The sequence below is a fragment of the Atractosteus spatula genome, chromosome 17 (genome assembly GCF_055471065.1).
Source record: "Atractosteus spatula isolate fAtrSpa1 chromosome 17, fAtrSpa1.hap1, whole genome shotgun sequence".
NCBI classification, from domain to species: domain Eukaryota; kingdom Metazoa; phylum Chordata; class Actinopteri; order Semionotiformes; family Lepisosteidae; genus Atractosteus; species Atractosteus spatula.
Genome location: NC_142722.1, coordinates 5327330 through 5349031, shown reverse-complemented (window position 1 = coordinate 5349031; position 21702 = coordinate 5327330). Strand labels below are relative to the sequence as shown.

General features: G+C 47.7%; 1 protein-coding gene across 1 annotated transcript in view; it reads right to left on the bottom strand.

Annotated features, from left to right (window-relative positions):
* Nucleotides 1-11503: 11503 nt before the first annotated feature.
* ppil2 (peptidylprolyl isomerase (cyclophilin)-like 2) overlaps nt 11504-21702 on the bottom strand; it is a 67747-nt gene continuing 57548 nt past the window's right edge. The window contains exons 17-20 of the mRNA XM_088936197.1: nt 17198-17270; nt 15992-16054; nt 15043-15191; nt 11504-12912 (exon numbers count right to left, since the gene is read on the bottom strand). Coding sequence (XP_088792323.1) covers nt 12810-12912; nt 15043-15191; nt 15992-16054; nt 17198-17270 — 388 coding nt within the window. The 3' untranslated portion in view covers nt 11504-12809. The remainder of the gene's footprint in view (nt 12913-15042; nt 15192-15991; nt 16055-17197; nt 17271-21702) is intronic.

The following is a 21702-nucleotide window of genomic DNA, read 5'->3' as shown; positions in this document are numbered from 1 at the left end:
AAGTATTTTCAGATCAATGCCTTTCAGGACACAAAAAAAAAACTACCTTCCATCAGAGTATAAAAACCATGTCTTACCTTTCCTTAAGGAAGTGCAGCAGCTGGAAAACTAATGCTGGAAGAGAATTCGAAGCATTCTAAGGTCTATTGGAAGAATATTGTTACCGCACATGTATGTACATGCCTGTTACTTCCTTGAGTGCAACTAAGTTTTTCAACTTGGCATCTCATGTCACACTGCAAATAACCACATAAGAAGAGGTTCAAGTGAGAGGAGGCCATTTGACCCGTCTAGTCAAAAGATAATTGATCAGGATCTCCTGCTCCGGTTTCTTGAAGGAAGCCAGAGTACCTGCTTCAATACCATGGCTGGGTAGCTCCAGACTCCCACGACCCTTCGTGGGAGTAAATGCCTCCTGTTCTCCTTATTAAAAGCACGTCCGTCTTCCAGTCATGCCCTGTGGTTCATGTTTCACTGTTCCGACAGGAGGAATCCGGTGGGTTGACGTGGTCAGCGCCCTTGAAGATTTTGAGTGCTTGAAACTGGTCCACTCGCAGCCTTCTCAAAATCAGAATTCAAAGGCCTCGAGGGCATTGGAAAGGAAGTTTGAGTGGAGTGGGGGGGAACACCTCGACAGCTGCAAAACACCCTCGGCACAGATCTCCCCCACAGACGAAAAATCCGAAGACATCGAGCTCACCGGATTCTCGCAGGGCCCTGCGAGCTCAAGTGTGACTCAGCTCACGAAGCAAGCAGCCTGGCTCATCTGGACACGGACTTGTTGTTTGTCCTGTTCCTGCGGACTTGCAGGGCTGAGATGACGAGAACACGCAAGGGTGCCAGCAGGCTGAATCACTGCACTGCAGAGGACAGCACAGACTCCTGCAACATGATATCACACCAGCTGGCCTCCTCATGAACCATGTTGTCATGCCGGTGACCTCACCATGGCCATCATGCAGGAAGTGAAGACAAAGGTGCCAGACTAAGCAGAAAGAGAGTGTCTGGGTGGCCAGAAAGTTCTGTGTCAGATTCAGGAAAATCAGATAACTTTTTTTTTTTGGAGAACCCAGCTGTACCATAAGGGACCAGTGAGGTATGAGGCAAGACAGGAGAAGTTACAGTATGTTTCATACTTGATAGGCATGCTTTATGGAGCTCTGCATGGGGTTACCATGTCTATTAATATTTCACAGCAAACTGCACAGAGGGTAGCAGTGCACAAGGAGGGATTCTGAAATCAATCTCTTTTTTTCAATGGGTTTCTTCTGAACAGAAATAAGTAAACACAATTTTATAGCAAAGGAAGCAGCAGGAGTGTCCTCTTTTTATATGCCATGACGCACACACCGTTACTGTGCTGGATACACTGATATTTATTCCTCCTGACTCATGGATACTTGTCTGGGAGGTGCAGCGACAGCTGTGAGAGCTGAGTGTGGAAGAATGGACAGCGTTCTACAGTAAAGATACTGCTGAAAAAATATATATAGAAAAGAAACGAATTTTGGAAAGAACTATGAATACAATAAAGACCTCTCTTGTTCAGATCTTGTTCATGATTGTAGAATACAGAAAGCTTTTTAGACTTGGAGTAGGATTCTATCCAGTTTCCTTGATTGGAGTTAAAAGCTACATTCTCCTCCCATTTCTATAAGAAACTGTGAAAACATTTAAGATGATTGTGCACACGTGTTGTCCAGCGTCATTGCCTGTACTTGCATTTTCTTCCTGCTTTGTGCAGACTTGACAGGGTTGAGGAGGTAACTACTTATCTGTGCAAAGGACTTTGGAAAGAAGCAAAACAGAGCTTCATCTCTAACCATAGGAAGAAGGCGTGCTACTTGTGGAGACCTAAAGCAGGCCTCATTACTAAAATATCTAGTCCTCTGCTTCCAACCAGGAGATGGGCCCGTCCTAGTGTGCTGGTTTAGTAAGAAATGACGCACTGACTTCCTGCTCATGGAACAAACCAGTGCAGACAGATCAGGAAGTTTTGGCGGCAACAGGGGGAAACGAGAAGACGCAGTCATTAAATGTGAAGACAAAATAAAAACAGGACATCACACAGAGTGCTTGCTTTCCTGGAGGAGCACGACAGAAATAAAAATAAAAATGTTTTTGGAAATATAACTCCAATGGTGTATTTGATTGTCTGTTTAAAGGGAAACTGCTAAACTTTTTTTGTATTTCGGGGTTAGAATCAGCATTGATGACAGCATTTCAAACCCCAATATGTTAAATGTACACAGTAACTTGTAAAATCTCCAATTTACATCACAAAATAGTTGAAATTTCCACATATGTGCAGTGTCATGTTCTGCAATTTAGTACGAGATAGCACAATTTCTGGTAACGTCATGTGGCCCTGTTATACTGTAAACAAGCCGGGTTGTGAATACATCTCTTTAAATCTGATAGAAATATAGTTCTTAACTTCAAGATGGTTGTTGCCGATATATGGAACTTACTTGTTAACTTTGCATGCAGGTCATGCTGGAAAGTTTCTGCTGTGTAGTCTGCTGCACAACCTGACTTATTTACTTGTTGCTTGACATTAATCATTACAGAGACTAGTGAGCAGGAAGGGCTGCTTCACTTTGGAATTCACATGAACTCGTGCTCTCGCCCTTGGAGAGACCTGGGGTTTGAGACAACATGGTGACGTACAGTGCTTTACAAAGTTCACGGTTTGGAGCTTAAGTCGAGATTTGTAAAATGTTTCTATACCATCAGTGCATTTATTTTGTTACAGAGATTTAATAACCGGTCTGAAAAACTGGGACTACAGTTCCCCTTTAAGAAAAAAACAACTGTAGCCACCATAAAGGTATTGTCTTCCACTTTGCCTACAATTAAACATTTTGCCATTTTAAAATGATATTAAATGAATTAACAAAGCTTTTTTTTCTCAAAATACTCTCATGCTTTAAAGTATATAGTTCCTAAAGTTACTCGGTAATAAATGTAATTGTGCTCGGAAGTTAATCGTTCAGATCATGTTCTGGGGATTATTTGCAGGAGGTAGTCAAATACATTTGCAAATGATCACAGCAAATGTGGATGTCTAAAAATCCAGCAGGGTTTACCCCTTCTGTGTTGGAACAGGTCTGGCTGTGGGCTTCTTTAAAATGCCCAAGACATCTTATTGTACACAAGAACAGGAAACGGGGACTGCTGCCATAGCCTGGTTTTAGAATTATATTCAAAGCTGAGATCCCAGCCTGAGAGCACAGTATGTCTATCCTCAGCCACACGTTGATTTCTGGGAACACAGCGCTGTCTCTCTCACCCACCCTCTCTTTCATCTGAAATGCAATAAGGCCACTAATTCCATTGGTGTCCGTGTCCCAGAGACCAGCCAGCGGCCAGATTGCCTTCAGCATGGACAAACCCAAGCACATCAGACATGGATTAGTCTCATAACCGAGCATCTGCAAAGAATTAGAGTTAGGGCACATAAATGGGGCCTGACACAATGTTGATCCCAACCGAAGCCATAATTCTGTGTTGTTAAATAAGGACGTCCAATGAGGAATCACTGTGGGAGTGCAAGAACAGCAATAACACTAAAGATTGCTCAGTGCTGCATCAGGCCTGCATTAACAGACCCTCTTATGGGTCGATGCACATGCTAAATTTAGTCAGGGGTGTTTATTTTAAGACCAGAGTGTACACAGTCTCCCCCTCCCTCTCCTCTCTCACACACGCAGGACCAGAAATGAATACACACAGCCCTTTTCTTCTCTTTCTGAGGCTGGTAATTGATCTCAGCTGATTTTCCAATGCATTTAACGCTTCCAAAATAATAAAGCCAAACATACAGTCTTTGCAGAACACAGTTTGGTCTCTCTTGCTAAGCCATGCGCCATGAAACCTGGTGCCTTTGTTACCTGAACACCAGCTGCAGGCGTGGTTCCAGTGTCCTGCGGTCTCTTCTAGACAGAAGCAGAAAGTGCAGGAGCCTCTGGACTACATAGAAAACATTCCCTTACAGGAAACCGACAGCAATGTTAACTTTTAGCGCGCAGAATCTCACGATTTCACTGTTCGTAACCTGACTGACTCGTCTGACGGTGGAATAAAGCACAGGGGGTCTTTGTCTTTCTGAATCAGATTTTTTGTTTGCGTTTCGTGAGTCTGACAAAAATGAAAACCAGATGCAGCAAAAAGGCACTTTTGCCACATCCGTTACGTTGTCTAATTCAGCTTGATCGTTAAGGAGATTCCTGAAAAAGGTACACTGTCAGAGCCGAGGGGTGAGAAGCAGGGGGTCAGAAATCTTGTTGGTGAGGAGTCAAACTCTTTTCTAATGTGGGTGAGGCAGATTCACCACCTGGCCTGCCAGAAAAGAAATAATCACAGCGCCAGAAGAACTTCAGCACAGAGTTTGAACCCTGCCTTTCACCAGCCCTCCCTCGAAACAGGCACATTATTTCCACCATCTGTCATCTGGTTTTAACCTTTCAGGCAGTCCTTCAGCCCTTCATTTCCCAAAACATGTTTCTATTCTTCATCCAATTTCCTGGGGCTGTTATGAATTATTCTCTTGCCCGTAATTTCTCAGATGCTCATTTGCTGTTGCGTGTGGAGATGCACACCAAGCCTGTGGCCGTTTCTGAGGTTTCAGTGAAACCCCCCAAATTAATTTGGCCCATCAGTGTGCAAAGGCAAAAAAAAAATACAGATCCCCCTTTTCCGAGAAGCAAATTAGGAGGTTTTTTTTTTTACTTCCCATTCAAAATCATTCTTCCTATGAAGAATGGTCCAGTCATTAAATAACACAACACTAGGCCATCCTAGATAAGAAAAACCCCAACACAGTTCACAAAACCGGACCCTCGGGATAATTCTCTGGCAGTCAGAGAACACAATGACCAGCTCCAGCACATGGTGGGTCCATTCACCCGTTAAAGAGGAATCACAGGACCTCCGAGTACCGGGAGCCGGGATGATTGAAAATCTAAAGCTCTGGAATACTTCGCTCATCCTTTATCAGAGATTCCCTGATCCCTGGCGAGGGTCACGGCAGGCCGGGGCCTTTCCCAGGAGCACAGGGAGAAGGAAGGGCAGACGTCTGGGTGGGATAGCCGTGCACAGCAGTGCGGCGATTCTGATTGACCCAGGCAGAGCGCCATCGGAACACCTGGAGACAGCCACATGGACAGAACAATTCTGAACAGAGGGAGCCCCGGACCAGCTGCCTCCGCTGGGGAGGAGCGGTGGCACTGTACCTAAGGATCTGTGGGTGTGGCTGGGAGGTTGCCGGTTCAAATTCCATGGCAGGCAGAAGAATCTTACTCCATTGGGCCCCTGAGCAAGGCCCTTAACCCCAGCTGCTCCAGGGGTGCTGTATAAATGGCTGACCCTGCGCTCTGACCCCCAGCTTCTCTCCCTGTCTGTGTGTCTCATGGAGAGCAAGCTGGGGTCTGTGAAAAGATGAATTCCTAATGCAAGAAATTGTATAGGGCTAATAAAGGGATCTCATCCCAGCCTGCTGCCCTCTATCGTGTTTTCCCCTTTATTTCTTTGGAAATCTAACAGCATACTTAAAACCAGGTGTAATCTTTGCCATCTCTAAATGTCGCCAACCCCGATCCATATTTGACCTGGGGGAACTGGGGAGCTGTGGGTGACCACCATCTCAGCGGCAGAAGCAGGGAATTCTTTTACTCCTCTTTTTTTTTTTTACCAATTGAGAATGAATCCCAATTTACAGCAATGTCCTGGGCTTTAACTAGCGCTATTTGAGAAACGTTGCTTGCTCACCGGTACAACAGCAGTGTCCCAGCCAGGATCTGAACCCACAGCCCTCTGATCCTGAAGATGCCAAAGAGACGAGCTGAGCCTGAGCCGGGCTTGCGGTTTGTTAAGTGCTCAGTGTGTGTGTGTGTGTGTGAGCTCTCGGAAAGAAAGATCAGGCACTGCGCTGCAGAGAAGGATCGGTATTCGACAGCTGGCACGGAGGAGAGACAGGCCTGAGCCTGCCGCCGTGTGTGCAGGAGGCACAGCTGCCCTCAGGGAAGGACTCGTGCGTGTCCACTGGCCGTGCGGCGCGGCCCATCGCCCAGGTGTCAGTCACGGCGTGGAGAGGAATGTCAAACATCTCCCCGGACCCAGAGGGAGCCAGGAGGGCGACCAGCCAAGCCTGTCTGCTTCACTTTCACGACAGCAGCAGGCAGCGCCCCGCCGCGGAGACTCACTCTCTCACTCCGGTGAACAACAGGACACCCTCCGTGCCGAAAAGAGAGAGCCGGGACAGGGCGGGAGAAATTTCGGGCGAGCCCGTTTTTGAGAGAAGCGCAGGTTGAAATCGGTACCACGACTCTAAGCTTCCCTTCTCACGATTTCCGCAAATTTGTTCTGATCTCTTTTTATCACAACTCTCAGGCAGGACTGACAACACTGCTTCCGTCAGAGCACGAGGCTGTCGAGGAGCACAGATAAAAACCCAGGATGCATATCTACGCCTTGATCTCCAGGGGGTTCTATCACCTACAGGCAAGATGAGGGTGAAAACGGGGGCTAAGATTTTAATCTGCCCCAGACAGTAAAAACACCAGCTTTATGTTCCTCTTGTAAAGCTAGATTTATTCTTAGAGCGTGCTGGCAAGAGACAAACTATCTGTCAGCTGTGAGGATTCTAATGCAGTAATGAACGAGGCTCCTGCAGTGACTGTTATCAATGCTTGAGTTCATAGAATGAAGGTAAACACAAACTGACTTTGATTATTAAGGGCTGTCTCTTTGGCTTTTAGGCAGCACAAAAGTGAAATTTAAATTTGGTATGAACCCGTCGGTCCCATAAAAGATGGAGGCCAGTGTGTCCAAAGAGCCCATCTCTGGGTTCAAATGAGTATCAAGGCCTTAACTTTTTTCAAAACATTTTGTCCATCCCTGAGCTCCACGATTTGCAGCCAGCAGACAGTCAAAGGTCAAAGGTCAACAGCAAACCATTCTCTCATTTTCCTCTTCTTGAAAATCCCACACTCCTGAGCCGGATTTCAAAATCGGGAAAAATGCATGAAAATACATTATATTTGAGCCCCCAACCAACACGTAATATGATTACCTGACAAACCGGAATGAATTTCCCTTTGGGTGCATGTCCTTTGTAAGAACACAAATGCATTCCACAAGCCAAGCTGACCACAGAGATGTATTATTTCAGTGGCCCTGGAAAATTCTCTCCTACCTCAGCACTACCTGACCCTCAATGGACTGATCATGCATTTAGCTTAACTACTGTACTGTATATCCCCTCTGTTCTCACGTTTTCAGGTGCTGTGGAGAGAGGAGTCCTACAGTGGATGTACTGTAATAAGAATAATAATTGCTTACACTTATACAGCGCTTTTCTGGACACTCCACTCAAAGCGCTTTACAGGTAATGGGGATCCCCTCCACCAGCACCAGTGTGCAGCCCCACCTGGGTGATGCGACGGCAACCATAGTGCGCCAGAACGCTCCCCACACACCAGCTCTCAGTGGGGAGGAGAGCAGAGTGATGAAGCCAGTTCAGAGATGTACTGTAAGGGAAAATGACGCAGTTTGATCATCTCGGTGCACAAGCACTGCTGTTGGCAGAGTGTCTGCACATACCCCTTACAACTGGAGGTAAATCACAATTGAACATAAAGGCAGCACTGTGCACCACTGACCGAGGACAAAAGAACCCAGTCTGCTAACAGCTGTCCTGTTTCACACTCTGGAGATGAACAACAGGGGCACTGTGGTGGCTCTGTGGTTCAGGCCCTGCGCCTGTGGCTGGAAGGTTGCTGGTTTGAATCTCGTGGCCCCCGAGCAAGGCCCTTAACCCCAGTTGTATCGTATATTACATTTTCCTGCTCTCCAGGCAAACTCATGAACAGCCAGGACGATGCATATTCAAGCCTGAGGAGACCGAGGTAAAGCAAGTCCAAGGCAGAAGTCAGGGGGAACTGCAAGGGTGCCATGCAAATGTACTGTAACTTCCACCAGGGCTGTCCTGGGGTGCACTCTCTCTCTGCAGGAACACGCTCACACTAACAGGAGGTGACTGCCTTGCATGGACGAAGCCGTTAAAAACAAGTCCCTTCAGAGAAGGTACACAATCAGAACTGAAGGCCCGTCTTCTTCATTTTCATGTTCTTTTTAGTTTATTTTTCTGCTTTCCGTGAATTTTAAAGTGCTTTGCACAACTCTCAGAGGAGAATCACGTCAGGGGGTGAACCTGATTTTTTAAAAATGTCTGCGGCATAATTGACCATTTTTTTTAGCAGGCAATGCAATAACACATACAGCATGCCCAGATCGTTCCCTTTATTAAAGCCTCATGAGCTGTTGTATAGCAGCTCGAAGTGAGTAAGGCTGGATGAAGCTACTGTAAACTGATCTCTATTTCTCAGGAATCAGGCACTACTACTATACAGCGTCTCTTCAAAGACACGGAAGAGAAACGCAAATGAACAAGGGGGAAATATGTAACAACTGAAAATCGCAGGAGATCGATATAATTCCTAAGAGCAACCGAGCCAGATATATTTGCCTCAGCGCATTTGTAACTTAAAATCCATCAGAAACTGTTTTTCAAAAATAAAAAAGAAGCGGATTAAGGTTTTTTTTTAATCATATACTACAGTGGCTCGGGCGCACACACACACACACAAAAAAGTCTCTTATCTCTCTAACCCAGTAACACACATTTTCCCGGGCCGCTCCGTCACTGCCAGATATCTGCACACGCAGCGTTCGCTGAGGTTAGCATTTCCCGACTCGGCCTTTGTGCTCGGACCAGAGCTGTGTGCTGATGTCAACCACAATGCAACCCCCCCCCCGAACCGGTCTCCACAGCAGGTCTGAAACCAAGAAGCTTCAGCCAATGACGCCCCAGGCCCCGGCCGCGTGGGCCCCCAGAAAGTTCCTTCTGTGTCGACAGCGAATCGCACCCATTGTAACCTGAAAAGGTCAGCGCTACAGAACAGGCCGCCAGCACTCCGGCCCCCGCTGCGCGTCAGCTGAAACAGGCTGGCTGGGCTGCAGCTCCGCACCACAAAGAAAGAAACAGCGCGTCTGCGGTCGTGCTTTCTCTTCTCGGTTTTCACGGGAGTCACATCCGATCAGAATTCCTCCCCCCCCCCGAAGGCAATGGGCAGCGATGCACCGTCGTTTTCCCAAAACGTTTCATTTTTTTTAAACTGACATTTACGTTGCATTACTGCATTTCTGTTTTCCTTTACAACTGAATGTATCTCTCTTCATTTTAAGTTTTTATTTTTAAGCTTGGTTTGTAAAGCACTTTGAGCTGCTATTTGCATGAAAGGTGCTCTATAAGTAAAGTTTATTATTGTTTTTTTTTTAATATAACCAGCGCCGCAGTTTGTTTTAACGCATGGTGGTTTTGAATACCAGGCTCAGGCAATCAAGGTGTTCAGGTAAGGAGGCTGTCAGCCTGCGCAGGTTGCACAGGAAGAGGTGAAGAGAAGGCTCGTTCCACGCTGAAACGCTGAAGAGGAGGAACATGTCGGCTTTCAGCACGGAATGACCTTCAGCCGCCTCTTAAAGGCAATCAGTGCTTCACCTTCAGTCAGTGCCGAAAGGGAGCTGTGATAAAAGGAAAGTACCTGAAATGTTTCACTTTCTTCAAATCAAATTGAAAGTTCTTTCAATCTGCACAGAACATGATGCATTTCTGAACCTCCGGCAGCAATAGACTCAAAAGCTATTAACGCCCGGTGTACGCTGAGCTAATGCCGAGAATGAGTTATGTAATGCCCACAGAGCAATCAAAAAATGAGAATGAAAAGTTTCACATTAATCGGTAATTAACAGAGAACCGAAAAGGGAAACGTTGGTTCCACAAATGAGAAGGAAGACAAGTTTTCGAAAATGAATTTAACCTGCACAACAGCGGCGAGAGAGCCGGAAAGATGAACTACCTGCTAAACACGGAAGAGAGCGAAAACGCAGAAACGCCGAGAGAAGACGGAACCTGCTTTCTTTTAGAATGTCAGTTCTCAAATAAAATGTATGAGCTAAAAGGTCATGTCATTTGAAGCAGGGATTATACGTTACAAAAAGTTAGAGAGCAGAGTAAATATTTAACAAGCCTTGGCGGTACAATTTCCCCCCATGCGGACAGATGGATAAAGAAGCCAGCAGCTATATCACCCTGCAACTCGCAGCTGGCAGCTGGCAGCCCCACTGAAGCCCAGCAGGTGTGAGTCTGCCCAGCACCTGGATAGGAGACTCATGTGAAAGCTCAGGCTGCTGCTGGCAGTGGTGTTAGTGGGACCAGTAGGGGGCACTCACCCTGCAGTCTCTGTGTGGGTCCTAATGCCCCAGTATGGTGACGGGGACACTGTACTGTAAACAGGCGCCGTCCTTCGGATGAGATGGGAAACCGAGGTCCTGACTCTCTGGTCATTAAAAATCCCAGGACGTTTCTCGAAAAGAGTAGGGACCCCAGTGTCCTGACCAAATTTCCCCCTGGCCCTTACCAATCATGGCCTCCTAATAATCCCCATCTCTGAACTGGCTCCATCACTCTGCTCTCCTCCCCACTGAGAGCTGGTGTGTGGGCAGCGGACTGGCGCATCATCCAGGTGGGGCTGCACACTGGTGGTGGTGGAGGGGATCCCCATTACCTGTAAAGCGCTTTGAGAGGAGTGTCCATCCATGAAACCCCATCCCCTGGGCTCAGACTGGTCCCCGGCAGGGCTGGGAGCAGCTCCTTTCCCAATCCTGACAGGTTGGACACCCTCCAGCCCGCCCTGGAGCAGCTCCTCTGCTCCCAGAGAGAGGAGGGGGGCCCCGACTTCGCCAGCTTCCTGGCGGGCTCCGCGGCCCAGCAGCGCGATGCGTCAGCGTGGCTTCCCCCTGCTCTCGTCTCGCCGCAGTGGGGACCTGCGCCTGCTGGCGCTCCAGGCGGACAAGGCCTGTATCGTTCAACCCCCATTTGCTTTCCTCTCTCCGCCCCACCTGAAGAAGGCTCCACAGCTGAAACGTTGCGTCTTTTTTCTTTCCGGCGGGGAATAAACCTTTACCCGTTCCTTTGCGGCCTACACATGCTGACGCAGCTCCCCACCTGAACCCGTTTAACCCCGAGGCTGCCATGTTGGACCCATCGCTTTCGGGTCGGCGGTGAATGTTCGGTGACCCCCGAGGAGGCCAGAGGGTTCCCCTGAAACCGAGCTCTGGTAAAGAGAGCAGTGCCACAGCTCTGACTGACCCTCACGAAGGTGCGCTCTTACCACACGCTTCCTTTGTGCTGCCCTGGTTTTTATGCTGCTTTTCCAAAACTCCCCCAAGATTAACCGCGATTTCCCCTCCCTTCTGCCGAAACGACGAGACGCTCAACAGAATGAGGGGGGCGTTCAGGCCAGAGATGAACGCAGCTGCGGGACAGGAACTGCATCGCGGAAGTGTACTGGGACAGACACGGGGCTTTCACAGCCTGGTGACTTACCTCCGACACATCGAGACTTCTCCTGCTCAGAAACAAAACACTTCAGCCTTTTCAGGATTTTGCTGGCAAATTCATCTTTAATACAAAAACGTGGTTTTTGTGGAGAGAAAAACAAAACAAAACATGGTCAAACACTTTTAAATCATCCCCTGGATATAAAAGCCTGGACAGAAAAGGGATGTGTGCAGAGGTGAGTATTCTATCCCAACAATGTGGTGCACAGACACAAGGTCTCCCTGTCTCCTGCACCTGCGTGCCCTGAGAGCAGCACCACGTCCCAATCACTCCCTCTGCTACTAACGGTCCGGCGAGAGAGCTCTCTTCGGAGACAGTGGCGGTGCTCAGGAAAGCACTGGTTTGTTGGGAAAACCGAAAACGTTAGCTCAAGAAAACCCTGCTATCGTGAACACATTACTTCCAAGGTTGTGGGGAGATACGTTACTGAAACCCCCAGAGAGTCCATTCCAGGAATCCAGAACAAAACGGCAGCGCTGAGAAAGAAAATCGTCAAGAACTGGAGTGATCGACGTGGATCGCAGGAGAGATGCACACCCTGACTGCAGACCTAGCCTCCGCCTCATCTCCCAGATTCACGTCAACAAATAAAACACGCACACGTCTCCGCAGCCTTGATTAGTTAGTAACGGAAGCTATTCGAGACAAAAATCAGTTTCTAACCAGACGCAGCCCAACACAGCAGTAGTTTTTAATGCTGCGGTACCCAGGAGGAGGACCGGAGGTAACTGTGGCTCGGTCTTGCTAATGGCTATCTGGAATTTCCTCCACAAAATCGCCCTTGCTAGCATTTCTGCACGGATAGGGTGTGCCCGCTTCACAGGAAAGATGCCCATCCCAGAAACAGGCTGTGCGGAGACCCCTGAGGACTGTTCAGCTTGTACCCCTCTGCCCTCAGCTCTGACAGCCTCAGAGAAGTCTGCTCTTGCAGGGTCATTTTATTAGAGCTTTCCTCTATTTACTGCGGGGAAAAAAAACACATAAAGGAATAAAAAAAATAGTTTGGTTTCCAAACTAGACAGAATGGATGATGGCCATATCCTCCAATTATACAAGAGTAACAAAATATTTCATGCAATACATCCCATTTCCAGATTTTCTTTTTTTTTTGGCCTCCACACCCCTGGCCTCCAGTCCTTTTTAAAAAAAAAGTCAAATGGAATAAATTTCCTTTGCATCCGTTTCGGGGGCAGTGTGATGGCCTCCCAGCTCCACTGTGACCCCTGGCCTGTGTTCATCGGAGTTGGGGGTGCAGGGTGGCGACGCCAGGGGACGCCAGTTTGAGCGTGCCCAAAGTACCGCTTGGTGTTCGCGAGGTGGCCGCGCCCGTCCCCCCCGTCCCCCACGTCTACCAGGAGCTGAAGTCCCCAAAGCCGGCTCTTCCCTTCGGCTTCTTGGCCGCGGCGGCGCTGGTGGAGGGGCCGCCCTCGGCTCCGGCGGCGGAACGCTTCCTGCAAGACAGCAACGATTCCCGTGAGACGGGGACAGCAGGCCGGCTCTTCCGAACGGCACTGGGGTTTGGGAACCAGAGGCCGAAAGCTGAGCCTCATCAAATTGCCCTTTCTAATCACACTTGTTCCCCCCCGTTAATGCCCCTGTGAGCAATCACACAAGGACACTAATGACCAGCGGACAGATACAAACTGCAGATCGGCAGAAACTCTGCGATAGTTTGGATTATCTCAAATTATTGCTTTATTATAGTACTGCTGCAAGAACTGCAATTCACATGCATTTAGATTTTGGGATTTCTCCACTCAGACTGATGTCAGGACTGTGTGGGGCTCCAAAGCAGATATTTAACAGATCAGCTCCTACCTTGGTTCATGAGATACCTTTTAACTGTATGAGCAACAGCATGTCCCTGGCTCTGAAGAATTCGGACCACGACATTGAAAGCAATCCCATACAGTTCCACAGAACAGTATGGATGCATATAAATGTGTATGTGAGGGAATTCAGAGGAAAGCGTACTGGGAGACTGGGAGGGTCATTCAGAAGCCTTCAGCGATCTCTAAGACCGGCCTCAGGCCACGCCGAGTCTGTGTCTCATTCAGAAGCCCCTGCTGACTCAAGCTGAGCTCAGGCCCCCGAGCACCGGCTCCGAAATGAAAAATAAAAAAGCAGAGCTCAACAGAACGAGGCCGCAGATGGCTAATTAAAAACAACACCCCTTGCAGCGGCCCTCCAACACTGTCTGCAAAGTCTGGGATCGGCTTAGTCTTCACTTCAGAGGAAAAAAAACATTACGGATCATCTGAGACGAGCAGAGTGGGTATCTTTTGGAAAAAACAACAACAACAACAACATTGTGTTTCCCGGGATCAGTCCGAATCCTTCCCTCTTACACAAAAGAGCAGGATTCCAAGTCAGTCCACGCAGCTGCACCCTGTGCCTATCACTGGCAGCCACACGCTGAGCAGAAAAGCAATTAATGAGAGCCTGTTGTGCCAGCGCGACGTGGGGCTCTTGCGGGTGCCCCCTGCCTCTGAGCAATGCCCCGCTGTGGTAAAAGCCAGGCCACACCGTGCCCTGGCTTCCTCTCCACGGTCTTATCTCCTGTTCCGGATAAAACACCCAGCGAGCTACTCCCCCCTCCTGCCTGGTGGTGGGGGAGGAGAGAGTCGGCTCTGCACCTAACACTACTGTACCTTGCTGGCTGGGCACCCGGTGGAGGTGGGGGGGGGGGGAGAGGAGGAGATTGCTCAGGGCGAGCTCTGCACTACAGGAAAAAAACATCAAATATGCCCTCAAGAGGTGCAGTACTTGCTGGGAAAGAAGAGAGCTCACAGACCAGAGGAGTGTAGCCATGTCTTATCCTGGGGGTCCCAATTTCCCAATTTAAAGGGGAGCGGCAGTCCCAATTTCTCCGACCGGTCATTAAATCTTGGTAACAAAGTGAACTCACTGACATTAGAGGAAAAAAAAAATGACAAATTTGGAATGAAACGCCAAAAATTGTGAATTTTGTGAAAGAGCTGGGAGTCGCCATGTTGTCGCCAGACGTGCCTTCCAGTTCCCACGAATGGCGATGTGAACCGGCCCTTCCTGCTCACTAGTGACTGATGCACTGCGAATTACAAGCGAATAAAAGCAGGTGGTGCAGCGGACATTTCACCGCAGAAACGTTCCAATGTGATCTGCAGGCAGAGCTAACAAATAAGTAGTCTTTGCTGGCAAAATCGTCTCTGAGTTGAGGGCAAATATCTCTTTTGGATTAAAAGAGATGAATTCACAAGCCCTGCTTGTTTACAGTGTAATAAGGACGCAACAAAATATTGGACGTTTTGTTGCCTCGTTCTGAATAGCAGAACATGGTACAGAGCATTACCTGAAAATTTAATATATTTTGTGATGTAAATTGGAGGTTATACTGCGTACATTTTACATTTCTTTGAGGTCTGAAATGCACTCATTGGTGCTGATGTTTCTATACCCCGGTATAAAAACAAAACAGCGTTGCAGCTGCTCTTCCAATATGGCACTAGTGATCATTATCTTGCTCCAGGATTCAGCACTCCCAGCTCCGAGACGGGTCTCTGAACCCCGGAGCAGCGCGGGGGGGCGCGGCTGGTTCTTACGTCGCTGCAGTGTTGATGTACTTGCCCACCCCGGGGCGGAAGGTCCTGGGCGCGGCGTCGGCGCCGCTCTTCGGAGCCGCTGCGGTAACTCGGGCGCGCTCCTCCTCCTCCTGCTGCTTCCTCACATCCCTCTCCCTCTCAGCCGCGATCTGGTGACACAGGAGAAGACCGGCCGCGTCACTGCGAGCCGAGGACCGCTGCGGCGCGACCGCAGAAGTCTTCGCGAAATTTCAAAATGGCGGAAATCACAACATCAGGACCATAAAGCTTTATACTGAAGACTTGCCTTATACTTTATTAAAAGTCCCTTTGAACGCATATAAGCCAGCACTCTCCTCGGAATTGTGCGGTACAGATTTCTGACGTAGTTAATATCAAAGTTGACCCAGATGTCGTGAATAATGGCGAACAGTTCAGCAGATGTAGTGACATTTCAGGCTTTATTTTCGTTTGATCTTGAGCCACAGATTTTCCATTTTTTTTAGGTCTGGGACTGTGCAGGCCGTACGATACACAGAATATTATCATCCCGTTTAAAATCATTGACAACAAAGGCCCTGTGGACAGGTGCGCGATCATCTTGAAATCGGAATGGTTTATCGAAAAAATGACGGGCCAGTACAGGCCATAAACGTTCATCCGATATCTGGATATATTTTATAGCAAGTAATATCTCCGTCAACCACACTCAAAGTTCTACACCGCAGTATGCGATACATCCCCACACCATTACTGAAAGACGTCGCTGGCTTGGGGGACACGTGCATTCAGGACGAAAGGCTTCTTGAGAAGTGCATTTTCTGTCACTTGTATCGATGACTGGAACTTTTCAGGATCAGCTACGTCCAAGTCAAAATATCGAAACAATAAGATGGCACTGAAGTGGGCAAGCCTGCTTAACGGGCTTAGCAGGCAGCATGGTGAAGACCCACCAAGAACCCGTACCAACCTGGGCATCGGCTTCTTCATACGGGTCCACGAACACTGTGGCGCTCAGGAGCTTGATCTCTGACTGGGGCAGGAAAGGAGGGGGAGAGGTAAAAAATATTTTACACCACAGGAATCAATCAGAATCTACACATACTCTTATCTAGGGATTAACAGGGGGATTTGTGGAATTTAATCTCTCAAATAGAAAAGAAAATCCCTCCCTGTATTTTTTTTCTGACAGGGCCGTTGTCTTTTTTTCCCCAGAATTCCCCCCCAGCTGATGTGCCAGAGTTCCTCTGTCAGCCCCCCTCCCCCAACTCGCGCACACTGCAAATATTAATCAGAAAGCTTTACATAACTAAGGATTAATACTCAATAAATTTTGTTTGTTCACCGTTTGCTTGTTTGTTGCGTCTCAGAAGCTGCTTTCTGGGTGCTTACTTGTGAGATCGATAAAGGCAGCCTTGTAAAAATGGGTGCTCTCTAGATCATCATTGTAAATAAGACCATGTTCTTAAAATTTGACTTACGAGGTCCAATAAAGGTTTCATTTAGCCACGCTACCGGTCAAATGAGCTAGATGAGCTCCTCTAGTATGGAAGCTGTCTTCTGGTGTTGAGGCTCAGTATCTTGGGGTTCCTGCGAGAGCGCCCCACTTTCCACCTCAGTCTACCACCCTACGTGCCGGATCTGAGCCCGACTCCCAGCTCTCGATTTGCAGGACAATGTTCTTCCCCCAGTCCCCAGAAGAAAAGACTTCCGAGTCCAACAGCATAAGCTGATTTCTTGGAAGACTCACAACAACCGACTACCTACCAGTGCAGCTCAAACACTGAAAAAGACATGTTTCTGAGAGAGAAGAGTGCCCTGCTGGATACATATGTTTTAGCTTCCTTTAAGCTGCCTTTGTGATTGAAATATTTGAATAAAAGAACTGCACAGTTAAATGACATAATGGCAGGACTCCCTAAAATCTCTGAGATCATTTTAATTGCAAGCAAGTTACATTCTTATATAATCATGCTTGATGCACCTGATTCATTTTATTACAAAATAAAACACAACAGCCATTAATGAGAAATGAGCTGCACTTTGGAATTAAACATTTGAGTAATGTCAGAAATGGAACAAGGAAGCACAAATACTCCACCCACATCTATTAATGATTTCAACGACAGAACCTGGAAGCAGCTTCTTAGAAAAGCATCCATCAATGGCTTCATACCTTTGGACGGTCTGTTTTGGCATCACTCTCAACGTTTTCCATTGCAGTGAGCGTTTCAAAACCACCTACAACTCTGCAGCAGGGAAAAAAAAGCAGATGTTCAGAGTTTTAATTTGTCACGGTTATCTGGGTTGGATCCTCCCTTGTACACTAAATCCTTAGCCGTAGAAACCTTGGGCAACCTTAGACCCTATCCTCTGATGCAAAACTAACAAACAAGAAAACTGGATTAGTAAATCCCATCATCATTTGGACATTTTACTTATGCCGGACAATTTTCTAATTAAAACAGATTAATCACAAATGAAGCAAAGGTTCTCTTCTCCTGTTTGCAATTTCTAGTAACTCAGAGTAGGAAAATGCACTGAAGGGCATCTCTCCCGCATGATGCACTGCTTTCTAATTCAAAACCCAAATAAACCGACTGCTGTCCATTGCTGCCTAATGCAGTCTGAGGCTGTTCTGCGTTAGACTCAGACTTCAACTGAAACACAAAGCACAATGCAACAGACTAGAGCTTTAAGGTCACTACAGTGTACAGCTTCACGTTTAAAGGCAGTTTCTCCTATAGGAAATAACCACATCATCTTTTTTTTTTGTGCAGAATTTCTGTTCGGAAACAACAGAGTTATTATATTGGTACTGCCAGCACTGTGAGCCAGGAAAAACAAAAATCCCGCATTTCTCCTGCAAGGGCCTCGGAGCTTCCCCTTTCCCTCCGTCTGACACAGCAGTGTCAAGTCCTCTCCGAGAGGGTGAGTAAACCTGTCTCAGGGCATCGGGCTCCATGCGACTGGATCGCACCCAGACTCCGGAATTCCAGACCTGCAGCGCAGGCACGCAGTCGCCAGTTCTCACAGGGGTCTGGAACAAAGGGCCTGGGCCTCTCTAAAAATCACACCCGGTTGTGAAAGAGGGTTTTTTTTTCTTTCTGGTAAATCATTTCAGAATGCTGCATTTGTGTGCTGGCGTACGCAATGTGTTGGAAAGATTTCACCAGAATACAATCCTGAAACCAGTAGGAGAGGTTCGTCTATGACCTTTGCTTAAAACTACATTGGCACGCATGCCCACTGCTTCAAGCGTGGATGCACGATGAGGAGGTCTTGTAGGCATCTTGAGCATTTTGGTTGTTCAATTTCGAACAATAGGGATTGGTTTTTCCTCGGTTTTTTTTCCTGGTTAAAAGTGCTAACCCAATCCGTAATAATAATAATTATAATTAATACGTTCTTACACTTATATAGCGCTTTTCTGGACACTCCACTCAAAGCGCTTTACAGGTAATGGGGATCCCCTCCACTGCCACCAGTGTGCAGCCCCACCTGGATGATGCGCCAGTCCGCTCCCCACACATCAGCTCTCAGTGGGGAGGAGAGCAGAGTGATGAAGCCAATTCATAGAGGGGGATTATTAGGAGGCCATGATTGGTAAGGGCCAATGGGAAATTTGGCCAGGACGCTGTGGTTACACCCCTACTCTTTTCGAGAAACACCCTGGGATTTTTAATGACCACAGAGAGTCAGGACCTCGGTTTTATGTCTCATTCGAAGTATAGTGTCCCCGTCACTATACTGGGGCATTAGGACCCACATAGACCGCAGGGTGAGCACCCCCTGCTGGCCCCACTAACACCTCTTCCAGCAGCAACCTTAGTTTTTCCCAGGAGTCTCCCATCCAGGTACTGACCAGGTTCACACCTGCTGAGCTTCAGTGGGTTGCCAGTTGTGAGTTGCAGGGTGATATGGCTAGCGGAAGTGATTACAAATCCGACCGTAAACAATCCCTCTTGAGGCCTCTTTTACCATGCTGTGATCAAGCACATGGACCTCCAAGGCAGCACATGAAGACATTCCCCCTAGACCAGATCCCCTACAGTAAAATCCTCTGAAGCCTCCCCTCCCCCCTGTTCAGCTTTGTGAAGTGGTTTTGGACCTGCGCCACCGTATTGTAGCTTCCGCTTTATTTTTTTTTAACCTTTGAACCTTTTCCCCAGTGTGGTAGTCCTGCATGTAGGCTGGAACGCACATGGACACAAATGCCCAGGGAACAGCAGAGTGGCCTTTCAGCCTGCTGATGTCATATCCTGTCCCCACCTGCACTTCAGGAACTGCTGCAGAACATTAACAAGCAAGACAGCAGCCTGGAAATGTTTGCTGTGAGCCATGTGGCACCTATTATTCCTTTTATAATATGGCACAATTGGCTGCTGACAGATGCTTACAGCAGATTACAGGAAATTAAAAATAATTACAGCTTTAGATTCAGCTTCAAACCAGCTCAGTACCACCAACTACAGCTTGGGTGCTTTTTTTTTTAAAAGAGTTGCACACTTCAAAGCCTAACCTAAACAATTACCGCTACTTTCAGAAACACGGATGATATTGGGGTTTACTGTATGTAGTCTTTAGCGGTTCACGGGGAGTACAACTTTAAGATCCGCTTCTTTGATGGCGTTTCAGCAAAGTGCCGACGACTTTGAGCGACTCTTCTGCTCAGAACGTGACAAAAAAAAAAAAGGTCCCTTTTCTTGTCCCCCAGCTGAGCGGCACACCCAGCGCCCGTGGGGTCAGGGCATTCCACAGGACAGCCCAGGAGAACCCACGCACGCGGGTTGTGTGAGGTGCTCGGTGCCAACGCCTCCACACGGACCCCAGTGGCACCTCATCACAACATTCAGAGCCCAGGATCTGCAGCAAAGCGAGGGCTTCACACGAGCAAATCAGACAGCCCAGCTCCTGGTTTCGAGAAGATGCATGAAAGTGCATGCTTCGAACCCAATGAATCACATCAAGCCCAGAAAATAAGCATGGCCGCCCCCCTACCCTGAAAGCATGAGCTGATGCTGCTGCTAATAATAATAACAACGATTCCTTACACTTACATAGCACTTTTCTGGACACTCCACTCAAAGTGCTTTACAGGTAATGGGGATCTCCTCCACCCCCACCAGTGTGCAGCCCCACCTGGATGATGCGCCAGTCCTCTCCCCACACACCAGCTCTCAGTGGGGAGGAGAGCAGAGTGATGAAGCCAGTTCAGAGATGGGGATTCTTAGGAGGCCATGATTGGTAAGGGCCAATGGGAAATTTGGCCAGGACGCTGGGGTAACACCCCTACTCTTTTCGAGAAACGCCCTGGGATTTTTTAACTACCACAGAGAGTCAGGACCTCGGTTTTACATCTCATCCGAAGGACAGCGCCTTTTTACAGTATGGTGTCCCCCGTCACTATACGGGGGAGTTAGGACCCACACAGACCATGGGGTGAGCGCCCCCTACTGGCCCTACTACCACCTCTTCCAGGAGCAACCTTGGCTTTCCCAGGAGGTCACCCATCCAGTTACTGGCCAGGCTCGCACCTGCTGAGCTTCAGTGGGCTGTTGGTTATGAGTGGCAGGGTGATATAGCTGCTGAACCCCCAGAACAAAGGAGGAACTTTGCAGACAAGTCATCTCGGGGTGAAACCCACCTCAAGGCTGACTTTAAATGGCCACCATGTCATCAGTCAGTTAACACCACTGCTTGCTCACTTTTGTGTCTGCTGGAGCCCAGGTGAGTCCAGTGTTTTCTTCATCTAACACAGCTCCATTGTTCCTGTTCAATGTTTGACTCTTATTTAAGATAAGATTTCCCGGGCAGCGCAGAGTACCTGGTAACCAGGAACAGCCCTAGATAGCTCTTGATGCTGTTTTTCCAAGCACACACAGAAAAATGTACACAGTACACACAAACGGCAGTCCCTGACAGCACTCCAATCACTGCAGACGATCAATAACTGTATCTTAAGGGAGCTCAGGTTTAATTATAAACGGATTATGAAAAAAGCAAGCCAGCTGCATTTCCTTGTAGCTCTTTCTCACTAGCAGTACATGACAGCATTTTCTTATCGTGGGTTGGAACTGCTGTTTGCTGTTTGTAAGATGCAGTCAAGAGAAGAGCTGCTGTTTGCTGCAGTAATGCCAGTATTTTATTGATTTTATTCAGAGGGGGGGGTGTCTTGATGATGTGATGGTGCAACAAGCTATTTATTACTAATAGACTGCAGCAATGAATCACAAAGACGCAGGAGGCGTTGCAAGCAATGCAGCCACCTGTTGAGATGGACAAAGGAAAGCCCAGACTGGGGGATCCATTTTTAATTCTAGTGCATGCTTGTTTTTTAGGTCTTGAACTACTGTCGTCCTCTTCATTAACTACACTTGCTGTATATTGTAAATTAAATGTGTGATATTGCTTTAGAATACTGGATGGGGTGTGTGCACTGTTACTTTTCCACAGTTCCCTGTATTTCAAGTGCAAGTCCCGATTAAAATGCATTGAATACATAAAGAAAAAATAATTTAGAAGAACCTTCTCCCGGCAAGGGTGACATAATCCATCCCTGTTTTTTTTTTTGAATGGATAACTTTGCTTGCCAAGTTGTAGCTCCTTGCTAATTCACAGACTGCAGCTTGAGTTTCAAGCACTTCATACTGAGCCCCTTCACTAAGGCTTGTTAGCTTT